Source organism: Takifugu rubripes, unplaced genomic scaffold (assembly GCF_901000725.2).
Source record: "Takifugu rubripes unplaced genomic scaffold, fTakRub1.2, whole genome shotgun sequence".
NCBI classification, from domain to species: Eukaryota; Metazoa; Chordata; class Actinopteri; order Tetraodontiformes; family Tetraodontidae; genus Takifugu; species Takifugu rubripes.
The window spans coordinates 41,583-67,745 of record NW_021821660.1 but is presented as its reverse complement, the minus strand read 5'-3'; the positions used below and the strand labels follow the sequence as shown (position 1 = coordinate 67,745).

The 26,163-nt window shown below is 49.1% G+C and overlaps 1 protein-coding gene and 1 long non-coding RNA gene across 3 annotated transcripts; one reads left to right on the top strand and one right to left on the bottom strand.

The window, feature by feature from the left end:
- Positions 1 to 133: 133 nt before the first annotated feature.
- Positions 134 to 26,122, bottom strand: LOC101077334 (ATP-binding cassette sub-family C member 8). Of its 2 annotated transcripts, none has more exons than XM_029832508.1 (39): positions 25,412 to 26,122; positions 23,584 to 23,746; positions 21,512 to 21,653; positions 20,838 to 20,959; positions 20,042 to 20,208; positions 19,348 to 19,590; positions 17,511 to 17,699; positions 16,404 to 16,568; positions 16,179 to 16,334; positions 14,600 to 14,734; positions 14,341 to 14,503; positions 14,207 to 14,247; positions 13,877 to 14,022; positions 12,855 to 12,969; positions 12,468 to 12,644; positions 11,847 to 11,919; positions 11,640 to 11,745; positions 9,903 to 9,935; positions 9,207 to 9,245; positions 8,915 to 9,013; positions 7,504 to 7,588; positions 7,335 to 7,415; positions 6,979 to 7,116; positions 6,678 to 6,803; positions 6,446 to 6,542; positions 5,233 to 5,480; positions 4,209 to 4,375; positions 3,726 to 3,953; positions 3,366 to 3,458; positions 3,167 to 3,269; positions 2,950 to 3,063; positions 2,653 to 2,773; positions 2,279 to 2,409; positions 2,140 to 2,218; positions 1,963 to 2,071; positions 1,602 to 1,705; positions 1,198 to 1,331; positions 482 to 544; positions 134 to 409 (listed from the first exon to the last, which is right to left on the bottom strand). In XM_029832508.1, the coding sequence occupies exons 1-39, from the start codon at positions 25,430 to 25,432 to the stop codon at positions 272 to 274; spliced, it is 4,854 nt and encodes a 1,617-aa protein (XP_029688368.1). In that variant the 5' UTR covers positions 25,433 to 26,122; the 3' UTR covers positions 134 to 271. The 2 variants fall into 2 exon arrangements, with proteins under 2 accessions (XP_029688368.1, XP_003967403.2); XM_003967354.3 differs by having other exon boundaries at positions 272 to 409; positions 12,468 to 12,587.
- Positions 23,780 to 25,418, top strand: LOC115248718 (uncharacterized). Its single transcript, XR_003887474.1, has 3 exons — positions 23,780 to 24,397; positions 24,842 to 24,898; positions 24,985 to 25,418. It is a non-coding gene; the product is annotated as an uncharacterized lncRNA (long non-coding RNA).
- Positions 26,123 to 26,163: the final 41 nt, after the last annotated feature.

Genomic DNA, 26,163 nt, shown 5'->3' with positions numbered 1-26,163 from the left:
GGTCTGAGTGGGGTCGGTGTTTCTGGCTCCGAGCCTCCTGGACCGCATCACTGCGTCCATCAGCTCTGTTTCCACCTGAGAGCCTCCGGCGATGACGATTGCACAAGTGCTCGACAAACCACCGCAGTCAGTGATAAATTATGTTTTATTAACAAAGAGTTTAACTTTAATGTACAAATATAATACAACATGAATACAAAATAAACCGAATACTTGTATATTCCGTCGGACAATTGCACTTTGAAATGTCTTCCTTTGATGACGTCTTGTGCTACTTGTCTGCTCGCACGAAGGAGGTGAAGACGCTGTCCTCCTTCTCCAGCAGGGCCTCGGGCCGGTCGTGCTCCAGGATGATCCCGCGCTTCATCACAATCACCAGGTCGGCATTCAGGATGGTGTGGACGCGGTGCTGCGGGAGGGAGAGAACCGTCAGAGGAAGGCGGTGGTGGGGGTGCAGGCATGGCGGCGCCACCTTACTCACTGCTATAGTGACCACGGTTCGGTCTGCGAAGGCCGTCATCACCACCTTCTGCAGGATGCTCTCCTGTCAGGGCAGATTATTACCAACATCAAGGTCTAAGAGTCCAGACAAGAATGAAACACTGCTTGACCTCCTACTTTGTCACTTCGCTTGATGGAATGAAGCGCGTTCCCTCAAGGGGAGCCAAGCGCGGCACAAAGAGGAGCAGGAAGTCAAGGCTCTTTGTGGCTGATTTTAGGTTCTTCAGAAAGAAGGAACCATTTGCTGTTTCCCCTCAGGCTGCCTCATGCACAACTCGGCCTGCACTCCTCTTTCTATCCTCGCTTACATCATCAGGCAGCGGTGGAGGTCCACTACACATGGAGCATCCCAGATATCGAGTTTCATGTTTGGCTGCAAACCATCCGATCAAAACTTCCTTTTCTTCCCAAGAGGGGTAAGTCCACCAGGTTATTGCCTCTGTGCTCCCGTGCTGACGGAGCAGACCTTTACAACCGTAAGTGTGTGTGAATCCTCATATATCAGAGGCCATTTTACTTACAGTTTCCATGCCGACGGATGAGATTTCGCTTCACCTTATAAACCGCTTGTCTCTTCCATTTGTACTGACTCTAATGTCCTTTACCTTTTCTTTCTGATAGCAATTTCCTTTAAATGCTTCCATCTGACATCTCTCCCTCGCACGCACACACACACACACGCACGCACACACACACCGTTGCCATGTCTATTGAAGCTGTGGCCTCGTCCATGATAAGGATGCTGCTCTTCCTCACAAAGGCTCTGGCCAGACAAAACAACTGTCTCTGACCCTGGCTGAAGTTCTCGCCGCCCTCTGTTACTGTGGCATCTGCCAAAAAAACAAATACACACACAAAGAGTGTTTTCACTATTATATACAGGCATAATGTATCGATTGCTCCGGAGCTCCTTCAGTGCATGTGAAGCTTGTGTAGCTAATTCCTGAATCACATGCTTGACCTCATCTGAAGAGCTCCGCAGCTCCAACTACATCCTTCCATAATTATTTGCTTAAGGTTTAGACCCTGCAGAGCAGACCGTGTGGTCCGGTCCTCACTTTGTAGCACAGACAAGATTGCATGTGAACACATGTAATCACCTAGGCCTCCTGGAAGGGATTTAACTACAGGTTTAAGCTGAGCGATGTCCAGAGCCTCCCAGAGCATCTCATCTGTAGCCTTCATTTCTGGGTCCAGGTTGAACCTGTAACACACACACCAACACACGTCAGCATCTCCTCTGCTCTTCTCAACAAGACAAAGATTTTTCCAGGCAGTCGGGGCGAAGCCTAAAAATAAACGTGTGAAGTTTTCAGTGCAGTCTTTATCTGCACACCCTGAGTTCTGCTCCTGCTTCAGATTAGACTCGGAATTGTGCCAACTAGTCTTGCCACTGGAAATGTTTCTGTTATCTCAGTTCTGGTTCTATTGAGGGTCTCTGAGTAGGTGGGAGCTCAGTACCGGATGGTGCCGCTGAACAGGATGGGGTCTTGGAGGATGATAGACAAGCGGGATCTGAGGGTCTGCAGGGGCAGCTTGGCGATGTCGATTTCGTCAATGACGATCCTCCCTGTGAAGGAAAACAGTGTTTTAGAGAGCCGAAAGGATTAAGCACAGACTGAGGTCCTGATGTTTTACCCTCAAACATGTCCACCATGCGGAAGAAGGCCAAGGAGAAAGAGGATTTGCCACTGCCCGTCCTGCCGCAGATTCCCACCTGTCAACAAACACGGCTGAATCACCTGCACTCACGCCAGATCCATCCCAGATCGGTTACCTTCTGCCCAGGACTGATGTGCGCGTTGACATTTTTGAGCACGGGCTTCAGCGTGGCATCGTATCGGACGCTCAGGTTCTGGATCTTGATCTCACCGTGTTGGGGCCAACCGTCGGGGACCTGAGACACAGCTGAGACACCCAGAAAGAGACGATTCATCTACAGAGGTCAGCATTTTGATCGCCCCCTGGTGGAAGGCTGTTGTAAAGCAACACATACTTCAAAAGCTTCAAAATTTCTCCTCAAAGATTTCTGGTTCTATGATGTAACCACGACAACAAGACAGCCACAGGGCTTCTTTTATACCAGTATCACGGCTGGTCAACAACCCTCCCCCCCTTCCTGTTGAATTGCGCTACATTAGTCGCACTCACTGAGCAGCCCCTCATAGTTCTCTGGTTCTGTTTTGAGCAGGCTGTTAATCCTCTTGACGGAGGCGAGCTGAACCTCCATGTCTGCCAGGTTCCGCACCATCCAGTTCATGTAATTGGACACCTGATAGGACAAGAAGGAGAGTCGGGAAATACCACAGCGGGAACCCGTGACACGTCAGCGGCGCGAGTCCTTCCATACATAAATTATCGATCACAGGGGAAGGGTTGATCTCGACCGTATCGGATTTCATAGAACGTAAATAATTCTGGACGCTGGTCACAATCAGCAGCGCTCACCATGAGAGCATAGGTCAGGCCCAGCCCCACCAGCCCCGTGGAGAGCTGGTTGTAGAGCGAGTTGGTGATGGAGGCCACGGCTGCCACCATCACCACGCACGCCCCCACGTACTCCTGCAGACAGACGGAAAACCAGATTAGAGGAGTTGCACGGCCAGGCCGGAACATGGGGCAGAGGAGCGCGGCCGACGCCGCCTGGCTGCAGATGCATCGTTACCATGCGGACCTCCAGCCAGCGGTTGGCGGCTGTGAGGAAGAGGGACGCGATGTTGTTGGCATCGGTGAACTGCAGCAGCCGCTGCCTGAACCTGGGCTCGTACCTGCGGGGCGACAGATAACAACAGTCATTCACATCCACCTTTGGACCACGACGGGCTTCAAGGCTCCACCCTGGAGCTGCGTTACTGTTGTTGTACCTGAGGGCTCTTATGGTGGTGAGACCCTCCAACGTCTCAGAGAAGTGGGAGAGTAACGGGAGCTGGGTGCTGTCTTCCAGCTGCTGCAGATCCCTGACAGAAGACCCCCCAAAATCAGTTTGATTGTGTCACACTAAAGGCTGGAACAAAAGGAGGCTTTTCAAATGAAAAAGAACTGAGAGTCTGGGGGACCAAATCAAGACAGAGGTGATTAGAGACGGGACCGTGGTGGGAAAGACATGCGATGGCACCGAGAAGCTACAAGGCCTATGTTACCAGCAGTAGCAGTTAGCATAAGCTTAGCATCACCTGAGAAGGTTTATCTGTTTAAGGAGGCGTGATTGGGAACCTCTCGCTCACCTGGAGGCCACCCGGAAGTATTTCTGAATGAAGTAGCAGGCGATGGTCAGGGGCAACAGGGCAATAAGGAAGACAGGGGTCACGTAGCTGATGACCCCCAGGGCGGAAACGCACAGCAGGGTGGAGCGGGCGAGACACTCCAGGGTGGTGGGGATGTGCTGGTCGATGGTGTTGACGTCTGCGGAGAACCTGTTGAGGATGCTTCCGAGGGGAGTGGTCTCAAACAGCCTGGAGGTGGGGGCGAGACATCAAAGGAGAGTGATTTACACCAAACATGTCAGCGCCACAGAGGCAAATGTGGCGTCTCCCTGGTCGGTGTGAAGGGCAGCAGATGGAGCTCTGAGTAATGGGGCGGGTAAGAGCACCTTTAAGAGTGTTTTCTCTTTTAAATGATCTGTTTGAGCACACGCTATCAGAGCGACACAGCTGGCTCCGTTTTCACATGTCATTACACACACACACACACACGTGCTGGCCTTATACCTCATGGGGGCCAGGATGATCTTGTTGAGCAGGTTCTGGTGGAGCTGTTTGGCCACTTCCAGGCCGGTCCACTCCACAGCTACGGAGGTGGCCAGGCACAAGATGATGCCGAGGCAGCAGAGCACGCTGAACACCGACAGGTACCAGACGTGACTGAAGCCGCAGTCCTGCAGCCAAACAGGCGTCGGTCAACTCATAAAAACTGGATTTAACTTAAGCTCTAATAATGTCAGTAACATTTACCTACAGCAAAAATGTCCAGTTTCAAATGAAATACCAAGCTCACGTCCCCAGAATAACTGGTAATTTGCCCTAATATCAGCAAACAGGCACATTATGAAATATTAAAGGGCTTAATTGTCTCTAAGTGCACAATATAATTAATTCCCCTGAGGAAAAGGGAGCTGCTGCAGCCGCCCGGAACCTCTGAGTCCTGGTGTGGATCAGAGGCCAGTAGAGGGATTAGATAAACTCGGCAAATACTCGCTGAAGCTCGGCCAAACACTGTGTCAACGCCAGTCAAGCGACAAGCTATCTGCACTTAACTGCACATTTGCTCTGAGCGTGTGTGTGTGTGTGTGTGTGTGTGTGTGAGAGAGAGAGACAGAGAGAGACAACTGCAGGGTTCCTGCCTCTGCATAACTGTGTAACACTAAACGGTGAAACAAGGACCCCCACAATACAACATCCTTATTGTTAATATAGAATTAGAGCTTTAATGTGAGAAGCAGCGAACAGCAGCTGCGAGCGAAGCTGTTTGAAGCCTCGCGTTCTCTCTGCGGTTCCTCCTCCATCCTGAGCGCCGATTCTCACCCAAATCCATCGCTCACTCGAAAACCTCCGGGTTTTACGTAACCACAGATTGGTGGCTTCGGGGCACGTCAGTGAACGCACCATCTGGAGCTGGAACGGCCTGCGTTCCGCTCAGCCGCCACTCACGCGACGCGTTATACAACATCACTCTAGCGTGACGCAACATCAAAGTTAAGATTATTTGACCGTCCTGCTGATGTGGTGGAGCTACCTGAACCACCGTGCAGTTCCGAGCCGTGGCTTCGGTCTTGGCGGCGATGACGTGTGATGTCCAGTGGGCCAGCCAGTAGTCGATGGCGACCATGAGGGTGTGTTTGAGCAGCTGCGACAGGAGCAGCAGGGTGAGCAGGACGAGCCCGGCGGAGGACAGGTAGGTGCCGCAGGAGCGCCAGGGGATGGTGGCGCGCTGGCGCATCACCTGGGACAGGTTGTCGTCGTCTTCGCTCTCCACTGACTCCTCTGGGGCAGAAAACAGAGACGGGTTTAGCCGCCTGAGCCGGGCCGAGTGCTTTCGATTTCTTTTTGCCTCCTTCTCTGCTGTAACTCTGCGGCTTTTTATTCTCCTCATTATCTGTAACCAGTGGAGTCAAAGCAGAGAAACACCTCACGTCCCTCCGCCTCAGACAGGTGCTCATTCCCATGGATGGTGTGTTGCTCTGCGAGCCATGACGCACTCACAGAGGCTGGAAGTTCACCTCCCCCAAGCTCCCCCCCGCCTTCAGGAAGTCAGACGGGAAGCAGGAGAGGAAAGGAAAGAATGGCTGACGGGGGTGAAGACACTACTGCCGATTGTCTACTCGTGCTAGCATGTGCCGGGTTTGAGGAGCAGGAGTGACACATGTTGCTGGGATGGATGATGACATCAAAAGATGGCGGGAGAAGCTCACGCAGCCGCAGCGTTCTAGCACTGGCACGATGCTACACGCCACGTTCGGTGTTTTGTCTCTTTTTTGCGTTGCTTTCTGAGCACACCTGCTTGGTCGAACATGGCGGCAGCACCTGGCGTTGGAGCCATCGCACCCGTCCACACAGGGGTGTCACCAGCGCACGGGAGACACAGAACACAGAGAGTGCCACTGCACATTATGCACAAACATCTGCGCACACACCCACAGCGATCCGATTCATCGTCTAGCTGCAGCAGGACGCAACAGGAGGGAAGCTGATGTCATCGTGGCTGCAGGCAGTTGGGCCTCGTCACCCCGACCTGCTAGTTTATGTTAGCACCAACGCACATGCGATCGAGACGATTCTGTGCTAAATCTGAGTAAATCACTGGCAATTAATTACATAAACACATGTTTCATTAACTGTTGGTGGCGTTCAGGAAATACACTTTGAAGGGAAATGAGCCGCCGTCTTATTAGCCCTGAACACTCAGCCGCTCCTAATCGCGTTGTTTTCTTTCTCCCGTTCGCTCTCACCTTCCTCGTCCTCTTCAGTCCTGACGGCCTCTCTCGAGTACATGGCCCTCCGCAGGTTTTTCCTCTCCAGATTCGTCATGCTCGCAGCCACCGTCTCCTGCAGGAGGCACAGAGGTGAGCCACAATAACGGACCTTAAACCTCAGGGCGATGAGGTCAAGCAGCTCTGCAGGGGCTTTCATTTGTATTCACGGGCGCGTGGAAGCGTCGCCGTGCCTGCTAACGCTAATCACCTTTTCAAACTCCTGGTCCTGCCGGTGCATCAGAGTTTTCCACTGCTCAAAGAGTTCAGGCTCAGAGTTCTGGATGTCCTTCAGGGTCCCCTCAGTCTGGATGGTGCCATCTTTCACCGCAATGATCTACGGACACACAAATGCAACGTAGCGCACTCTTTGAAGGTGTGATGTCCACCCTAGCTGTCCACTTTGATGGTGAACTGCGCTTTGCTGGACCTCATCATGCAGCTTGTAGAATAACACAAACACACACACACACACACACGCACACACACACACACACACACACAGGTCTCACCCAGTCAGCATGGGGTAGGTACTGCAGTTTGTGCGTGACCAACACCACCGTCCTCTTCTCCTCCCTCAGCAGTTTTAGGATTCCGTCCTGCATCAGGTGATCGCTCAGATGGATGTCCAAGGCAGAAAATGGGTCATCCTGCACAAATACATGCAACTGGTGAATCAGGACTTAAATAGTCACACACACCAGGTGACTATATCAGTTGTAATAAATATCTTCTTGACTGACGGGTGATTTTGCTGTATTGGTGTAATGAGGGGAGGTTGTTTGGACTTAATTGGTTAATGAACTGTGAGTATTTGGCTTTTTCATGGATGCCTGCGTGTGTGTGAGTGTGTGTACCATGCACTCACAAGAAACACCATGTTGGTCTGCTGATACAGGGCTCGGGCTACGCTGATTCGCTGTTTCTGCCCACCTGACAGGTTGATGCCCTGCATTAAAAAAGGAGATTTAAATTGTTGTAAATGTGAACACAGCACCTCTTGTCTCAAAAAAAATCATTTTAGCTGCATTGCCGACCCGCTCGCCGATCTCTGTCTGGTCTCCCTGTGGAAGGATGTCGATGTCGGGCTGGAGGGAGCAGGCTTCAATCACAGCTTTGTATCTGTGGGACAAAAACACAAACAGAATCCAGCTGGGGATGGAGAGCAGCTGCTAATGTTAGCCAGCAGGAAGCTACAGGCTGATTGTTTCCAACACTGGGACAGTTGTCAACACTGAATATCACATGAATAAAAGCTCCGCAACACCAGCACAGAGGGTAATTAATATGAAAGATGGTTCCCTGAAGGTTTGTCTGTATTCATCAATGTTCAGGCTTGCACGAAGAACATGTTGTTCATTTAAAAGAAAATGAAATCAAACACGCTCACACGATTAAAGGCTTGCAGGGGTGTTCAGGTGGTGATGAAATGACCGCAACAAGGTAAGAAAAATGGTGTAACTGGCAGACTTTATCTCCCAGAGAGGTGGAGGCTATGCTGTGCCACCAGTACATCTGTTCTGCTCTTGCATCTCAGGTATAAATGAACATCCTCGGCTCATTTAAAGTGACAAATGAACCGCGGCTCGTTGTCTCGCAGCACATCCCTCCTCGCTATAGAGCTGCAGCTGGCAGCAGATCTGTCAGCTTGCTGTATTTTTAACATTTTTTATAAACAGCTAACACGTCACAGGATCAAGAAGGAAGGAACAGATTATTTTGAAGTTAATATGAAGAAGGACACAGTGTTCAGGCTAGCAGCTCTGTGAGGTTTCACTGCGCCGTTCCATTCTAAAGTTAGCACGCTATCACATGATACTGCTAACATGCTAATGTTTTAGCACTGGTTTTAGTTCAGTGTGTATACAGAGCTTTTAGGTGATGGGCTGTAATTAATATGTTGGTTGAGCTTTAACCTTTGAACTGGTTAACGTGCATTAGCTGATCTGCTCTCACCCGAAAACCAAACAAGAGGAAGCGAGAGAGACGGAGGGAAAAGACAGAAACGGCAGCAGGAGCGGCTGGCTTGCTTTTAACAGAACGCCTCCACAGCAACAAACTACATCTGTCCATTAAATAAACATCCATTAGACCCAGAGATAAAGCCTCCGTCATGATAATAAAACCAGCATAAATATAAAACTCATTTCCCAACGTCTGAGCTGCAAGATTAACAGAATGTTGACGCTGATTTATCGGAGTCACCCCCAGAAAGCACAACCAAGATTACCTCTATTTAGGCTCAACAGCTCAATCTGGAACCGCATCGATTTCTGTGTTGTAATTAAGGACTAGGAATGTCAGGAGAACGGCCTGAAGCAGCCAAAAGAGCGAGGAGGGAAGGAGGTCAGCTGGTGCAGCCCCCCTCCTCAGCTGTGGTTCTAGTAGCACATGGAGATTTATTTCTGCTTAATTGTTCTCTGCTTTCTTGTCATCTTCAGCTCTGACCTTGGTTTGATCATGGGCAGCTCAAAGGTGATGTTCTCCTCCACCGTGGCGTTCAGCAGCCAGGGCTTCTGGGAAGCGTAGGCCACGGCGCTTCTCTGCCTGTTGGCAAATGGCAGAAGCGTTAAAAAAAGGGGGCATCCAAATGTTAATTTGTGTCGTATTTAATGTTGTTGCTGTCAGGACACAAACACAAAGGACAAAAGCACAAACTGCTCTGCTGTCAGAATAGACCAGCGCGCACCCCCGCCTCCCCATGTTTCCATGGAGACCGCCCACTGTTGTCAAAGCTCACCTGATGTCTCCATCACCTGCTGCTTCTCTGTCTGTAGGGCTGCAAAAGAAACATCACACACACACACACACACACACACACACACTTGTGACCATCTATCATAAGACGTGATCTTAGCCTTCCCATAAATACCGTGCACACCCCCCCTCCCTGTTTTGCTTCCTGTAATTTGCTGATGTGGAAACCAGCCCAAATTCTGGGGGGGTCTGAATCGCTGTGCTCAGATTAGAATGTTGCTGCTCCTCGTGCACGCGTCTCTCTCTATGACATTGTGCCACATTGGTAGATGACAGCAACATTTTAAAAAAAACAGGGAGTTGTTTTACAAATCTAACACAAACTGATGTGTTTTCCTTCTTTTTTCTTCACTATATTCATTCAATATTTCCAGCAGATCCTCAAACTAAACTGGTTCTGCAGATGTCGGTGAATATTATGTTCTCCACCGTTTCAGTCAACAATCGGGGACGGACGGATCGCTTTATGAACGATTATGAAACTGTGTTCAAACTGTGTTCAAAACCAGCAGAATTTGCCTGTAAGGTGTCCTCTTTGTCCTTTAGAGGGTTCAGGTTTCATTTTTACTCCTTCTAAGTGATTGTGTCCTTTGACCTCTGACCCAACCCATCGCCTCCTCAACATTCCTCAACGCGGAGGTCTAGGTGACGGTTTAGTGGTGATTTTAGAGTTACTTGCCTCTCTTCTCCATCCGACTCCAGATTTTTTAGGCTGCAGAAAACAGATGAAAACAACATTAAATAGATTTGACAGAAACTGAACGGCGAAGGGTTTAACGTCTGATTGGCTGTCTGGAGGGGTGAACGCAGCCCTGCGATGTCTGGTATTTTTAGCTAGGCCTCTGCGTGACAGCTGAGTTCCACCTTTTAGCGTCAGCGGCTTTCAAATGTCATCGCAGATGAGCGCACAGCTGCTGGACCTGAACGTGTGACTGACATCTGAGCAGCTTTGACATCTCAAACACACCTATAAACGCCGCTGTAAGTGACTATGTAAAAGCGGAGCCTGGGAGTCAATGACCTGTGTTAGCAGCTTTAATAACTGGGCTTGGGATTAAACCACAGTTAACCTTTGTTAGTAGAGCGCAGTCTCAAAAAAGGGTTTTTAAAATGTGGAGCAAGTCTGGCCCTGCGCTAGCATGCTAACGTAATCTGTGCAACGCCATGTGAGCACTGCAGCAGGAAAAATGGTCCGGTATTCTTTTAAATGCAGCAGGCCTCTAACAGCCATTAAAATTCAGCACAAGGAGAAAATCCCCATCAACCCAATCGGCACTTCACAGGCCACAAATCGCCCCCCACCCCCCCTTCAGCCGTCATCGCAAACGCGCTAATCACGCCGGAGCTGATGTCTCGCTGCATTTGTCTCTGATTGAACAGCTGAGGGTTATTTCCCCTCCAGTCGACACTTTGAGTCACCCAAAGAGTTGGAGGAGAAGCCAGGAGGTCGCGAGGGACATGGATGAAATACCCAAAACAGCTGCAATTAAAGGTGGTGTCAGGCGTCCTGAAGGTTGTGATAGCAACATGTGGTGGCTTCCTATTGGACAACAGGTCCAACACACCTCAATCTGTTACAGTGTTCAGGTTTGAGATTGTGACTCACATTCACACGATACCCGACTGAGGTCATCCGGGTTATATTTAGAATCGGTGGGGGGGGGCATGGTTATGTTTGTGGAATACATTTTGATGTAATCTTCCCACCATTCATTAAGCCCCCATCTTTGTTGATCTCATGTCCACTTTAATAGAATAATTCAAATCTAGATTTGATGAATCACCACCGATCCATCACCTTCACGGTCACCTTCACGGAACATCCATACTGTTATTTGTTAATCCTGCTCGCACACTTTAATTTGTGCGTAAATCCAAATTGCTCTGATTCTGTCACCAACATGGTGGAAACACGCTGAGTGGCATCCTCAGTATGGACGTCTCACCCCAGGACACATGATAAGAGTTCAACGACGATCCGTCCTGATATAGGACAGGATCCGACTAGGGCGCTGGCACCAGGCAGAATTAGGAACCCTCTTTGTGTGTGTGTGCGTGTGCGTGTGCGTGTGCACGTGGGGGGTTAATTACATCAAAATGTCATGGTGGTATAATTTGTCACTGCAATATAACTAACAAATATCACTGGAAGAGCTCATTAAGGTGATGCTTTTAGAGGTAAATCAGATCCCTCTGAGTGAAGAATTTGCCTTCAGATTAACCTTTGACCTCTGCACTGGATTCCCCTTATACAAGGGCACAATTTTCCTTGCTTTGAATACATCTTTAACAGAAACTCAACCTCAATACAAACGTAAACAGGCAGAAAAACCTCTTTTTGGGAGTTGTTTTCTTTTCATTTTAGACGCTAACAACCCCGACGTTAGTTCAAGAAAAGATCACTCTGGGCGCTGACCTGTTCCAGGTGACCGTCCCTGATATTCTCTGCATCTCTCCCAGTGCCGCCAGTAACAGAGAGGATTTTCCAGAACCCACCTGACCAACAATCATTGTCAGTTTACCTGAGAGACACAAAGAGAGGCACAGAAAAGAGCCGGGTGAGAGCAGGAAAACCTCTGGCTCCGGCACCGTGGAACCCACCCTTCTCCCCCTGAATGCTCACCAAAGGGAATTTTAATGTCCACATTTGAAAGTGTTGGCGTCCCATCAGTCCAGGTGAAATAACCGCTGCTGATCTGAGGACAGCAGAGGAGGCGAGACTCAACTGTGAATCCGTGAGTAGTCAAGATGACCAGAACTAGATTTAGGATGAAGAACTCCATCTATTGATGCACCATTATTATTTAATGATTACATTTCATTTTCTGGAAATTAGGTCATTTGTCTTGCCCAGTTTGGCCCCTGTGATGCCTAAAACTGAGAAGGTGCTAGTTGTATTACTGCAGCCATCCATTAGGGGCAGAGGAGACAGATGCCACAAACTCCTAAAACAATAATTATATTTTACGACCTCAACTGGCCTGCAGTATAATTTATGCAGCTCGTTATTATCGACTCTTTTCCCAGCTGATCAATTATGTGAGGGTGGCTGCAAATAAGAGTTTACACAGCATAAATTCTGCCTCCACCTCCGCATAAATAAAACATCGCCACATCGATTCCATTTATGCTGATTGGCGAGAGCACACAAACGTCGCCTTGGTCACTTTGGGTAAGAGCCAAACTATAATCTGACCCTCGCCTGGTTCTGCGTGCGGTTCTATCGTGAATTTCATGTTTTCACCTTGATGCAGACATCTTGGTAAGCCTCCTGAGAGGGGCCGTCCCCGTCGCGCTCCGCCCGAGAGCTGTAGTTGTTCCAGTCATCCCTCGGGGGGCGCTTCCTGTTCACCACTTTCAGGGGCTGGAGGTGTCGGGACAAAGAGTACAAGGCGGATGACAGGAAAGGCTTAGAGGATGACTGGAGGGCGACAGTACAACATCAGGCATGAGGGGCAGAAGGGTGGGAGAGGGTTTAAACAGTCGGTACGGAGGAGACAAGAAAATCACAGTCACAGCAGAGTGAAAACAACATCGGCAGGGAGACAGAAGAGACACTGAGAGGAAAAAACTAATAGAAAATTCCTCTGAGTGTGTGTGTGTGTGTGTGTGTGTGTGTGTGTAAGCTCACCAGAGCCTGGTATCTATTTTGGTTGTGGTTGCTGGAGCCAGAGGTCAGTGTGGCTCTGGGCTCCAGCTCCTCTCCAATCTCATCACTGGAGAAGAACTCACTGAGCTTCTGAACGCTGTGGAGGAAACAGGAGAGAGGAAGGAGGAGAGAGGAAGGAGGAGAGAGGTAGGAGGAGATAGGTAGGAGGAGATAGGAAGGAGGAGATAGGAAGAATGAGAGAGGAAGGGAGAGAAAGGAAGGAGGAGAGAGGTGGGAGGAGAGAGGACCCTCATCAGTGATCTTGGTGTTGCTGCTGTTCCCTACAGGTCATTAAACCAGGTATCTTCTGTTGAGAACAAACCCACTAAATCTGTTACATAACAGAGCTACACTCCCCCTCCACCACTGCTAATTTCCTCTCATTTACTCAGTGACTTATGCGCGCGTCTAATTGATGAAGACATTCAGGATGCAGAATGATGATGCTCAGCCAGAGCAAACATCCACACTCACATCAGTGCTAAAAATGTCCCGTTAGCCTCGGCTCAGCAGCGAAAATCAAGAAACTGTGACTCTGCAGTTAAGATAGTGCCCTGAAATCCTGTGCAGAGATAAAAACCTCTTCAGTTCCCTGGAAGCTCAAACTGTGTCAGACTCTGCCTTCCCAAAAATAGATTCCCAAAAAAAGATCAAGGGAGCTTCCAACTAACAGCCTAACAGCAGAACATAACTGCTCCCCCAGTCCAGTCAGATGGAGCCCTCCCAGCATATACAGGAAGCATGTGTTGGTCCTCACATTACCCTCATTCTGCTGCAGAGGCTGGGATTAATGAGGCCAGCATGCAGCCGTTTCCCAGGACAAAAAGGGCCCTGGCAAATTAAAATGGGAGTATCATCAGATTAGTCTAATTTTATAATCATAAACAAATATTATGCCTGCTAACTGTTAACGAAACAACCTTTTCGTTGCTCTGATCACCTCAGGAGAAACATCCCATCCTGGGCGTCACAGCTTTGCCCCTGATAACGTGTTTGGTCCTCACCTCACTAGAGCCTTGACGGTGGAGCGCACCACGCTGGAGAGCAGGAACAGCGGCGTGACCAGGATGTGGAAGAGCGACAGAGAGGCGAAGGCCACGGCTGGAGACAGGTCGGCGTCCTCGGAGATGTGAACGTGGACCACGAACGTCTGAAAGGTGAGGAGAAGCGTCGGCCTGTCAGCAGCCAGCGATTTATGAGGGGTCAGAGAGCTGCTAGCATGCCTCTGACACTTTAGACCTTCAGAGCTGCGTCCTTCACGCTCCAGGAGGTCAGTGATGAAGCAGTGGATATTTAATTATTCATAACACGGGAATCAACGTGGAAAAACTCACTGTCAGCACTGCGAGGATGGGGATCGCTGCGTTCATGAAAACTGAAACCAGGAGCCAAACAGGGGGAGCATGAAGATAGCATCAAATAAAAAGAGTCCAACCTGTGCGTGTTCGCACGGAGAGCGGGGCCTTACTGGATATGGAGGTGTAGAGAGCGAAGGCCTGCAGGCTGGTCAGCTCTTTGCCCCTGGTCTCCTCCACGCTGTCGCAGAAGATGCGCTCCCAGGCATACAGCTTCAGCAGCTTGATGCCTCTCAGCAGCTCGTTGGTCTTCTTCAAACGCTCGCTGGAGTAATCCTGCCGGCGGGAAGAGGGCAACACGGCAGCGACTCATTCAGGACACGTTTGTTTAAAGGGTTTCTCACCGATTGGCTGTGGGATGAACGCGCTCACCAGAGTGCTCTTCTGGGTCTGGGACAGCTTGGTGGCCACAAAGTATTGCACGGGTGCTAACACTGCGATGACGGTGGCGCCGATCAAGGCACTGATTCCCAAGAGGTAGTAGAGAAGGATTACCCCCACAATTATCTGTGAACCACAGAGGACACCTTCACCTCAAGGAGAGGAAAGTAGCAGATTTTCACGGAGCTCGTCACATTGTGAGAAACGGCGTCCTCGGGGAGACGATAAGTGGGCTTAAAGGAGAATACCAGGTGGGTTTCTAAGGCTCCAGATTGGAGAGAAGCCTGAAAAACTTCCGTCTTTGCCTCCCACCATCCTCGCTCCACGCTGAGTCCGGGCATGACTCAGAGATCCCCCTGGACTCCCACAACCAGATGGAGATGAATGTGACATTTGACAGTAAAGCAGCTTCCCCTTCATCTGTCAGATTAGCTGCCCCACTGAGGACCAGATGGCTGATGGGTAATAGGGGAAGAGTTTGTTCTCTCTTGTAATGCTTTATTGACAAGCAACACGTTTCTGTTTTGAATAATTACAAGATTTGTTTGTGGTGATTAAATGAGAGTCGTGGACCCACAAACTCCCTTCAGAAGCCTCTCATTTGGATTTTGAGTTGGTGTTTTCCACAATAGAGTTGCTCTGATATTTTGGTACACAAATAACAACATGGATCATCCAGCATGCTGGGCTAAATTCATTTCATAGCACGGCATTACAGCATGACCTTCATACAGGCTGGAAATCGACTGTTCACATCTGCAGCGAGTTCCCACAGGAGCCATAACACCTGATGCTATTTCCTCTGCTTTCACACCTCTGTGTAGACACGGCTGCCCAGTGAGCTTCACGCCATCCAAACCGGAGGGGAAAAGACTCGGTGATTTGTGAACAATACAAGAAATGTGTGCTAATGCTAACCTGTTACGGCCGGCATGCTCAGATGTAGCTCTTATGACTGTGAAGAACACAAATTTCCATTCAACATACATGACGAGCCTTAAGGCAATAGAATCCATATATATTGCAATATTGCAAAATGGGATTTTTTTGGTGGGGGTGGGCTTGGGTGTTTCTAGCCTTTTAAGTATGTGAGGATTTGTTTTAATTCCTCGCTTTCTCAGCCTCTTATCTCTTTCTGCAGCTTTACCTCCTTTGTCTGACCCTTTTCTCATATTGCCATCTACCTTACAGGATTCTGATTGCAAAAACTGGATTTACTCACAATAAATATACACTTATAGAGTTCTGTCAGGATCAGAGCCTCCAAAGCGGATCCCGATTCAAACGAGAAAACATTAAGAGAAACAGGTCGCATCCAAAAATCAGCCAACCAAGAGAAAAGGAAAAGCAAACAAGACACTTGAAGGTGAAAGACGCAGAGGTAAGGTGAGGGAAGAGGAGCACAGAGGGAGAAATCGACACAGGAGGACGGGGGGGACATTACAAAACAGAACACAGATACAACAAACTCACCATGGTGAATAAGAAACAGCTGCAGATTGTGGCCTATGATTCCAGTCATGTGTTCTACATATAACTGAAACATGCTAACAAGGTGAGGGTTTCCTACCTGTACTGGCATGGCCCACAGGTTGGGACAGAGGAAGAAGAACCACATGAGCTGGTTGGTATCTATAGCGACCAGGTTGCAGATCTGAGCCACCGTTAACTCCCCCATGGACATGTTAGAGGTGCTCAGGCGCATGATCTTGTTGTAGATTTTAGTCTGAGAAAAGAATAATCACGGTAAGATCCATGTCCACGACATTCAAAAGGTCCCAGAATGTCGCCGTGCCTGTATGGCCCCGCGCAGGTTGATGCCCGTTTCGATGGCGACGTAGTAGGAGGCCTGGAGGAAGGTCCTCTGCAGGAGCAGGGCGAGGAAGAGCAGCACGGCCAGCACGTAGGCGTTCTCCAAAAACTCTTTGGAGGAAATGAAATAGATCCCCAGCAGAGACATCTGGAGGCAGCAGAGAGGGGGCAGATACAGGTAGAGGCATCGATCAGTTATTAACCCGAGGGACACGAGGAAGGTTACTCAGCCAGACCGCTGCACGCCTGGATCTGACTTTGTGCTCGGAAGGCATTTTTAACTAAACCTCTTTCTAATGTGACTAAAAAAAAACCATCCAATCCAGTCGATCATTTCCACTCCAGTGCCAGAGGTCAGAGAGACGCCTGGGAAACTCAGACTGGAGCCGATCGAGTGAGGCTGAAACCAGAGATGCTCGTCAACACAGCATCTCCTCTGAGGACAGTTTAATTCCAATTCGCTTCAATAAGAAATGAGCCTCGAATCCACTTCCAAATCCACCTCCACTCACCCATGGATCTTCCCTCTTTGCTTTCTCTCCGTGTTTACCTGACAAACCATCGCGTCTTGTGTTACTAATGACGCCCGTTGCGTCCAGGTTATGGACATTTACTCTAAACGTCTCTTGAGTATTTTCAAATGAATTTTGATGTCCCAAATACTCCCCTGGGGCGATGTAACAGATTATAGGATGAGATATTCTCAGTGAAATGAAAGCATGACGGGATGATTTATGACAGTCTGGAAACTGAGACCCCAAGTGGCAAGGCCCCTAAATATTTGACGAGGACTAAATTAGTGCACCATTGTGCAGGTGCAGCGGAGACGGCCTCATAAATGTCTCATCAGAACTCTGGCAGCGGTGCAGAAACTCTGCCCAGACTGTTTTCTGTTTCTGAATCCTCTTTGAGTTGAACTTTAACATTAGTCTTAACCCTCAAATGGCCCTTAAAGGTTCTCAGGACCAGCCAAAATGCCCTCAATCACATTGGACTTTTAAAATCCATCTGTCCTCTTAGTGTCAGCATATTTCTCCCTCACACAAACCAGCAGTGGTAAAGAAGACCTGAATTAAAGTTTCATGCTCACCGGCGGCTGAATGGTGCGGTTATCCCTGCTGATGTGGTGCACGATGCCGGAGATGCAGAGAGGGCCGGCGAAGCCCAGCAGGTCGGCCAGGAAGCGGAATGTGATGCTGAGGATGAGCGGCCTGCCGAACGCCTTCCTCAAGGCCTGCCAGATCATCTTTGGACCCAGCGGTGCCGTAGCCTGAGGCCTCTGATGGAACATATATAAAACAAAGGAGTTCAGTCTACAGGGAGCCATGAAACTGGGGCTGACAGCACACACCCCATCTATCAGTTTCCCATTAATATTCCAGCAATGGCTGCTACAGGAAGTACGAATATTATATCAACCAGAAGCAGTTAGCTCGATGCTACAAGAAAAGGCGGAGAATTAGGTCAGGTTAAAATGATGCATCATGGGAAGGATCTGTGGTCCACAGCTCAATACCTAATGATGCTGGAAAACCAGGACAGGGACCGCGTGAGGATTAACCAGTAACCAGTAGTGAAACCAGTAAACACCAACATCAACCGATTCTAAAAATCAATCTGGGAATTAATACAGTGGATTGTTCTGATGGTGTGCTTCAGAGGCGAACGTGTGTGTGTGTGTGTGCGTGTGTGTGTGTGTGTGTGTGTGTGTGTGTGTGTGTGTGCGTGCGTGTGTGCATGACTCATTCTCAGATGTCAGAGCTGTGAGAGCAGACGTCATCACGGCGCTTTCAGCATTCGCGCTTCTTTTGGAGTTGAACCTTCTCATGGAGATGTTTATTGTGTGTCACACAGATCCCCCACCCCACCCCCCCGTCACACAAACAAAACACACGTCGCTTCTTTCCACCTTGCGGACGGTCGTCAGGGTGGGACGTTTCATTCTCACACAGGCGGCGTGGAACTAGCTTCCCATGACGCGCGGCAGTGCTTTCACCCCCACAAGGGTCGAGATGTCGCCTCGTTCACAGTAGACTGGAAACAACGCGCTGCCTCTGGGCTCTCCACTAAACATGCCCCCCCCCCTCATCACCACCACCACTGGGATCTCTCATCCTCTCTCATCCCCCGCTCCTGTCCGGAAGGAAGAGAGATGCCGTTCACAACAAACGCAGCCGTGACGGATCTCGAGTTCCAAACACTGGAAAACGTTGACCCTATGAGGAGGCCCTTCCGCCCGACCTCTGACCTTTGACACATGCTGCGTAAGTGAGAAAGAGTAAAGAGGGAACAAATAATATCCAAAAGGGAAGCAGTCGTGTAACTGCAGGGACCTTCTTCAGTAGGACATCCTTTAAACTCAAATTTTGAATCTTTTAACTGCTGTTCAAATGAGATTCACAGGTTTGGAAACAAGATAAATGGGGCAGCTTCTCAATGCCACGTCTCTGCAGGCTGTGGACCAGCGCCAGCACAGATGCCAGTTTCCTGAATCTGCGCGCTGTCAGGACGAGAGAAGAGCCAGAGCACTGATGAAGAAACCCACCGTTTAAGGTGATAATTACAGTCCTCCTGCTGCATGGCAGCTGCTGCGTCCTTTATTTACAGGGAACGAAGTGGAAAAACTTCACTGTCAACTGTGACTCGGGGGGAGTGATTGTACATGTCTGCTCAAAGGCAGCTCGCTATTTAGATATTTGCTTGTAATTTATTCCTTCGCTGTGACGTCCGACTACAGTTTACTGGCTCTAGATCAGCTGCAGATGAGTCATCTCAGGACATACAGTAAACCAAAGTTTTTATGAAAACAGGAAAGAAAATGTGATTCCCGGATGATTCCAGGCCTGTGACACAAACACTTCTACCAGATAATCCATGACTTTTAATTTCTTTTTAAGGAATTTTGTTGTTGAGTTCAGAGGACTCACCTTCTGGTCCTCGAACGCCTCACGCAGCTTCATGTAGTTGGTGCGGGCTCTCATTGCGATGGGCAGTTTGCCGATGACCTTGAGGTCGATGGGGCGTCTGTGAGCCGAGGTGATGAAGGTATTCATCCACCAGTAGGTGGCTTTGGACAACAGGTTTACAAATGGCTGCAGGAAACGTACACCGAGGTCCTGGAGGTCCTCGGGGGGCTTCACCTCGGTCGGGTTGGCAAAGCAAACATAGCGCTGTGAAGGTGCAGACGCATATAAAAGCAGAGAATGTGAAAACGCGTGGAGCCGATTCATCCAGCCGTGATCTACACAACCCAGAGAAGATAATTGCTCCATTCTTGGGGGGGACACAAAGCCTACAGTCTAACATGGTGTTATTAGAAGGAGTGATTACAGCCGCTGAGAGATCAACTGTCTCTACAATTTAATTGTCGGTAATCTGGTGCAGAATCTTCAGGCGCTCTGTAAAGATTCACAATTACAGACTGTCAAAGGAAGAGAATCAGAGTAAAAGAGCACAAGTGGTGGAAAAAAAGACCCCTGCTGCTTTGTGCTCATTTAGTTATAGTATTTGGTGTCTTTAGAAGGTTCTCATCATCATCATCATCTGTAATTGTCAGAAACTTCAGCACCAAATGACAGGAAGTGGACACAGAATAAAAGTAGAGACAGAAGGCTCACTGACCCTGCCCAGGATCACATTGATCTCCACAGCGAGCAGGAGCCCGTAGAGCAGCACCAACAGCACAGTGATGCAGTAGCGTAGCTGCCGCGGGCCGATGCCATGCTCGGTGTATTTGGCAAACTTGATGGTCTTCATGATGAAGGCCAGCACCCAGTAGATCAGCAGAACTGCAGACAGTTTGCACAGATGGAACAGCGCCATTAATATTTAGATTAGAATATCACAATTATTATTAAGGCTATTTAACTAACCCCCGCTGCTTTGGCAGCTCAATAATGAACATTAAAACGTCAGCTTGATTGTGTTTGGAGCCTCAGGCTTAGGATCTGATTTCTTCCCTCTGGGGAGAGAGACTGAAGAATAGAGACCTTGAAGCCTGGAGGCGGCTTGGCGAAGGGGAAGGGAGGTGTGCGTTCACCGAGCTGACTGAGGAGGAAGTGATAATGCATGGGGGGGGGGGGGTAGAAAGATGCAGCATGATCACGATTAAAGGATTACAGGCGATGGAGGAAGTGAAAGGGTTAGTGTTTGGAGCGAAATGGTCATGTATGAGGTCATAATTTATTGACCTGAGACTCATCATTGTTAGTAAAAAGGAAGCACTAAGGCCACGCAGGTCGAGTGGATGGTGATTCCTTCAACCGTTCTGCACACGGATGGAAGGAAGGAACCCTTCATCCTGTTGACCCATGTGACAATTACACACAAAGAGCTGAAACTGGTCTATTATTATGTTTATTGAGCTACAGATACAAAGTCAAGAACCAGAAGAGTGGTAGATTTAAGAATACTGTACCTAACAGCAGTTTGGGGAAGTTGGAGGTCTCAATGTTGTGATAATAGATGATGGACGTGATGCCAGCCATGAAGGCCAGAGCGGCAGGCATGTACAGGTGCAGATGGAGCGACTGGCTGAACCTGCAAACACACAGAGGAGGTGAGAGCAAAATGAAAAATGTTGGTTTTCGCTGCTAAATGACACGTCCCTTTCACAAACATCTGCTATGATTTTAAAGTTAAAAATAAACCATGTGAATTCATTCCACTGACCAAGAGATTAAACATGCAAGTTGCAGCAATTGAATTGAATTGATCTTGTCCACCTGCTCAATGAGGTGTAAAAGCAGTAAATATGGTTTATTGACATACTGCTGACACCGTACACATGCTGGGATTTCCTGTGTTGTCAGCTGCTCACTCGTTACTTTGTAGAGATACAAGTCGTTAATTAAACATGCTAACATTCTAGCCTTCCCATTTGCTTATTTTGCATTCATTCATCCCTGTTTCAGGCTGGCCTGTGGAGGGGATCCGCCCTCAAACGTCCTCCGCCTGTATCAGGACTCAATTAAACGAAAGAAAACAAAATAATACATCATCGATCACTGCTCAGCGTAAATACCTACACCCTACCCAGGCTGTAACAACTATAATACCTGTACAGAGACAGGAGCAGGGTTAATGACATACCCATCAGAGACGATGCCCTCTGCGATCTCACAGACAAGGACGAAGAGGAGGACGAAGGTCAGCAGCCAGCGCAGGTTGTGACCAGGGAAGTGGAGCCAGGTGCTGTGATGGATGTGGACCTTTGAGCTCTGGCTGCCCCAACCTCAAACCGGAAATGAAGAAAGTCAGAGCTTCAGCATTCCAACACGCACCGAGAGGCAGTAAAATTTCGCACGGAGGAGATGAAGTCAAGAAAACTGGATTTTTTTTATTTGGTTTTTTTCCCTACGACTGACCTGGGGACAGTTTTTAGTGCTCTGCAGCCCCACTGCAGCCTTGAGCACCATGATAAAGAGGTTTCATACAGCAGAGCAACTAACAGGCCCCACACTGAAGGGATGTTCTGCTGAGGATCTTGTCAGCCTGCAAGACTCTGTTAACTCTTTACACACCAGCACACATGAGCAGCATAGAGACTGTTTATGCCACTGTTGCCATAGCAGCTCATTTGTCCTACATTCCCCCCACACACACACACGCAAACACACACACAGAGCCTATAACCATCTGCTCAAATTTCTGCAATAACTATCATTTGAGTTATTAACTAACCATATGTTTTTACCAAGCCTGACGGTAAGGCTTGTGTTCCCATGGCTATCCACTCACAGGTCAAGGACAATGGATCAAACGGGATCTTTGTGACTCAAAACAAGACAAGCAGCAATCAGGCTGACAGCGTTTCTTTTTTTTTAGCAGTACGCTAACGAGCTAACGTGCTCTCTGACAAAAGGTCGACAGGCATGACAACGTGTCTCCGCCTTCCATTTAAATGCTCAGGTAACATTTATGGGTGAAATGGCAAATCAGCTCAGCTCTCATTGTGCATCTGACTGCACCTGTGAGGACCTTTCTGTGTGTTTTTTTCTCTGATGTTCCAGATAAATCCCTTAAGGGAGCCATTTAAGGCTTTTCTTGTCTTTGCTTGCTTTTAACTGTACCCAGAGCAAGAGCAGGTCAATAACAGCATTCTTTTAGCTTCCCTACAAATTAAACCAGAACTAAATGTTTCTGTATTCAAACCCAATGCTTGCTATCAGAAACACGTTCCTCAAAAAACACTGGCTGATATATGGTCTTCCAAAAATATGTAGGTTAAACCGTTACCACATACTGGAGGGTGGGATTCTAGGTTGTAAATGTGGGCCACATCTGCACTGTTCTTTTTAACCCCCTTCTGAGCCAGAGGGAATTTAACTACCACTATTAACGTGTGCTGTTTTTTGTGTGTGTGTGTCTGCAGCATTTCACTGGTATATTTACATCTTATGAGTCGATTCAGGTCACAACGCTGCATAACAAACACTTCAGACCCTGAAGCTTAGTTTAAGGGATAACAGGGAGATACTATAGTACATTCACATCTTGTTCAGCCTCACTGTGATGCAGAAGGGTTCAATTATCCTCTGAACAACAGCGTTTATCTAAAATGATAACAGGATAACAGACTACCCATTTCAAAAAGTGCCAGTGCTTGTCAGTGTGAAATTGAATTAAAGAGCTGCTGAAGCAGGAACACGGAGCTGCTGTCAAACCATTTAAACAGTGAGAAAAAGAAATGGTTCCAGTTTCCTGCGTGGCTGACAGGAGAAAGAAACGCAGCTTCTGATTGAGGCCCGAACATGCGTTGCTGCAGGGAAACACGCGACGGTCCCCGCCGCGCTGCACGCGTGATAAAGCCGACAGGAAGGAGAGGCAGAGGAGGTGTAACCTCACACCAGGCTTGGTGGCACCTGCTCCCGGACGCCACAGGTCAACGGGAAGGATTTGACATGCAGACTCATGTTTCTGCTGGTGACTGTAGAGTCAGGAGGGAGTAACCAAACCCTCCAGGGCCGTTTGTACAGTGAAGGTTAAAGTGTTTAAGTAAAGCACTTACAAACATCATGCAGCGGCTCTTCATCACAGCCAAAGGTTAAGCTTGTATAAAACCCCAGGTTCTGCTGACAAAGCAGTGTGAGTGCGCGTACATGTGTGTGTGTGTTTCCAGATGGGAGGGGTGGCGTGTGACTTTACCGTCCAGGGACACTCACCGATGAAGAGGATGGGGAAGGTGATGAAGAGGAGAAAGACATGTGGCACCACGTTGAGGGCGTCCAGGAAGCAGCCGTTGTTCAGGACCCCCGCGTCCACGTTGTAGGCCACCGAGTTATTCTCGTTCCCACAGAACGCCAAGGACATGGTGGAGCCGGGACTCTGCCAGGGAGAACCGTCCAGAAGAGGAAGAGGAAGGAGGAAGACCACCAGACAGAGAAATAGAGAGGTTTAAACAAAGACTCTCAGAGCATCTCGCCAATTCCCTTTGTAATCCAGCTTCCAAATTTTGGATTCCGAGAGCAGACGGAGGGAGAGAGAGGGGGGAGGACGGAAGAGGCGGGAAGGGGTCAGAGACAGTCACAGTCCGGTGCAGCCGCAGCTCCCGCCCTTCCCCGGCACTCTAAGCGGCTCTCCGGACCATGCTGCTGAGAAAACGCTGCATCTCGTCCTCCCGCAGCCCCCAGTCATCCTTCAAAAGTCTGGCTTCGCTCGCACGCGGCTCCGCTGGAATGCGTTCAGTCACGCTCGCGCACACACAAGCACGCACGCAGGAGCGGGAGCAGCCGCGACATTCTGCAGAGAACCTGCTATTCCTGTCCCTCCGCAGACCAGAGCTCCCGACATCGACCTTGGAAGAGGAGAGGAGAGGAGCGGGAGCGCGGCGTGTGCGGGAGGGCTGGAGCACCGCGCAGCTCGGACGTAGGATGGGCGAGGGTAACGGAGACAGGTGAAGGATAAGAGAAGGAGAGAGAGCAAGAGGAGAGGGGAGGATACACGCGCGTATGAGTGATGCGCGCGTCATATCTAACGGTACGTGTGACGCATGAGCAACAACTTTGGAATGCTTTAAGACGCGGCGCCTCAATACATGCATGAATAAAAAAGCATAGACAATAAAACATTAACGTGGGGATGCATGTACCGCAGCCAGGGCAGCAGGGGGCGTCCCGCCGCTGCCAAGGGCAGCTATGACCGAAGAGCCCCGCGGGGGGAGATTAATACACATGGAGACAGGAAGAGATCCGCGCAGTTTTATCTTACCAGTTAACATGATTTGCATTTAGCTTTATTCATATCACTTGGACCTTAAAAGCCACTGCTGGGTGGTTCGGAACCAGTCGAATGTCTACAGCATGTTTATGTTTTAACTGTGAACTGTGAATGTTCTTTGGAGTCTGACGGTCATTTTTGTTTTTCTATCCTGTGATGATGGTTTGTAAGAGTGGAAAACGGACATTTGTGTTGCTTTTCTAGACTTCGGCAGGTGAAGAGGCTCATTTCCTGACAGAAAATTACAAACCAAGTGATAAAGTAGGAAAACATTTTGTTCCTGAAGCAAAAATGAGAGTATTTTTATCCTTTGCTCTGCATCAAATTGTGTTCTTTTTGTGTTCTAGGCTGATATCGCCGGCTGAGTTCTGCCTCTACACCAGATGCATCAATGGATTCCCTCACAAATTCCCAGCCACTCACAAATGTTTAATCAATCCCGGGAACATTTCAATCTCGGAACTGTGCCACCTCCGACGTGCTTTCTGAAGTGTTTATGGCTGGATTCGTCTCTGATAATGGAGACGGTGGCGCTCCCCAAGTGCGACTCCTTCATGTGTTTCAACATGATCCCAGCACCTCTGATGGACGGTCTCATTACGAAGGCGCATCAATTGTGACCTAAAACGACTTGACTCGTCGTTAAACCAATCCGCATATTTACGAGCCCCGCAGGATCTATTGAGGGTGGGTAAATGAGAAATTCCCCACCGTGTCAGCTGTTTGCAGCCTCCGCACGGCTCCCATCAGAGGGACCAGGTGAGCAACACTTACCGGCCTGTGTCGGGAGATCATTGCGCTCCAGCGGTGGTTCTCCTGCTCCAAAACAACTTTAATACTTCATCCGGTTCGCTGGCTGCTAAAAATACAAAAGGGGGGGGTACAAGTCTCCTAAGATGTGATCTCTCATGTGTTCCGCCGACTCCTTGCTGTCCTACTTTGAGTTTGATCATCCGACCAGGAGTCAATGCTTCCAGGGTGGAGGCGGGAGCTGACCACGGTGCTGAACCCGGGAACCGCTGCAGGAGGAGGAGGAGGGGGAGGAGGATTTCCTTCCCTTAAGAGGCCTCCTTTGTGTCAGGAAGAGTAGACGACAGGTACGACCCACAGGACACGCCGAAGCGGTCGATGCCACCCCGGAACGCGCAGCAGACGCCGGTCACGTCCGATGACGCGGGCGGGGATTACAGCACAGCGCGCTTATATAACCCAGCGTCGAGATGCTGCACGGCTGAACAACGCACAATCCCTCCTCAGCCTTTGGTTCAACGGGGTGGGTTCAAACGTGCAGGATTCTGATCCGGTGCGTGTTTACTAGGAGGACAACGGGCGCACAGCTGGCGGCCCCGCGGTCAGCGGATGGATTCATATTCCAGGAGCACTGTTGCCCCCTGTGGTCACTGAATTATACTATACTACGTGGCTCTCCATGTTTTCAGTAATGGAGGCTGAAAAGAGGGGGAAAGAACGATGCTCTGAAGATTATATTAGTCATAAAGTCAAGAGTATACTTTAAAGATGTTAAT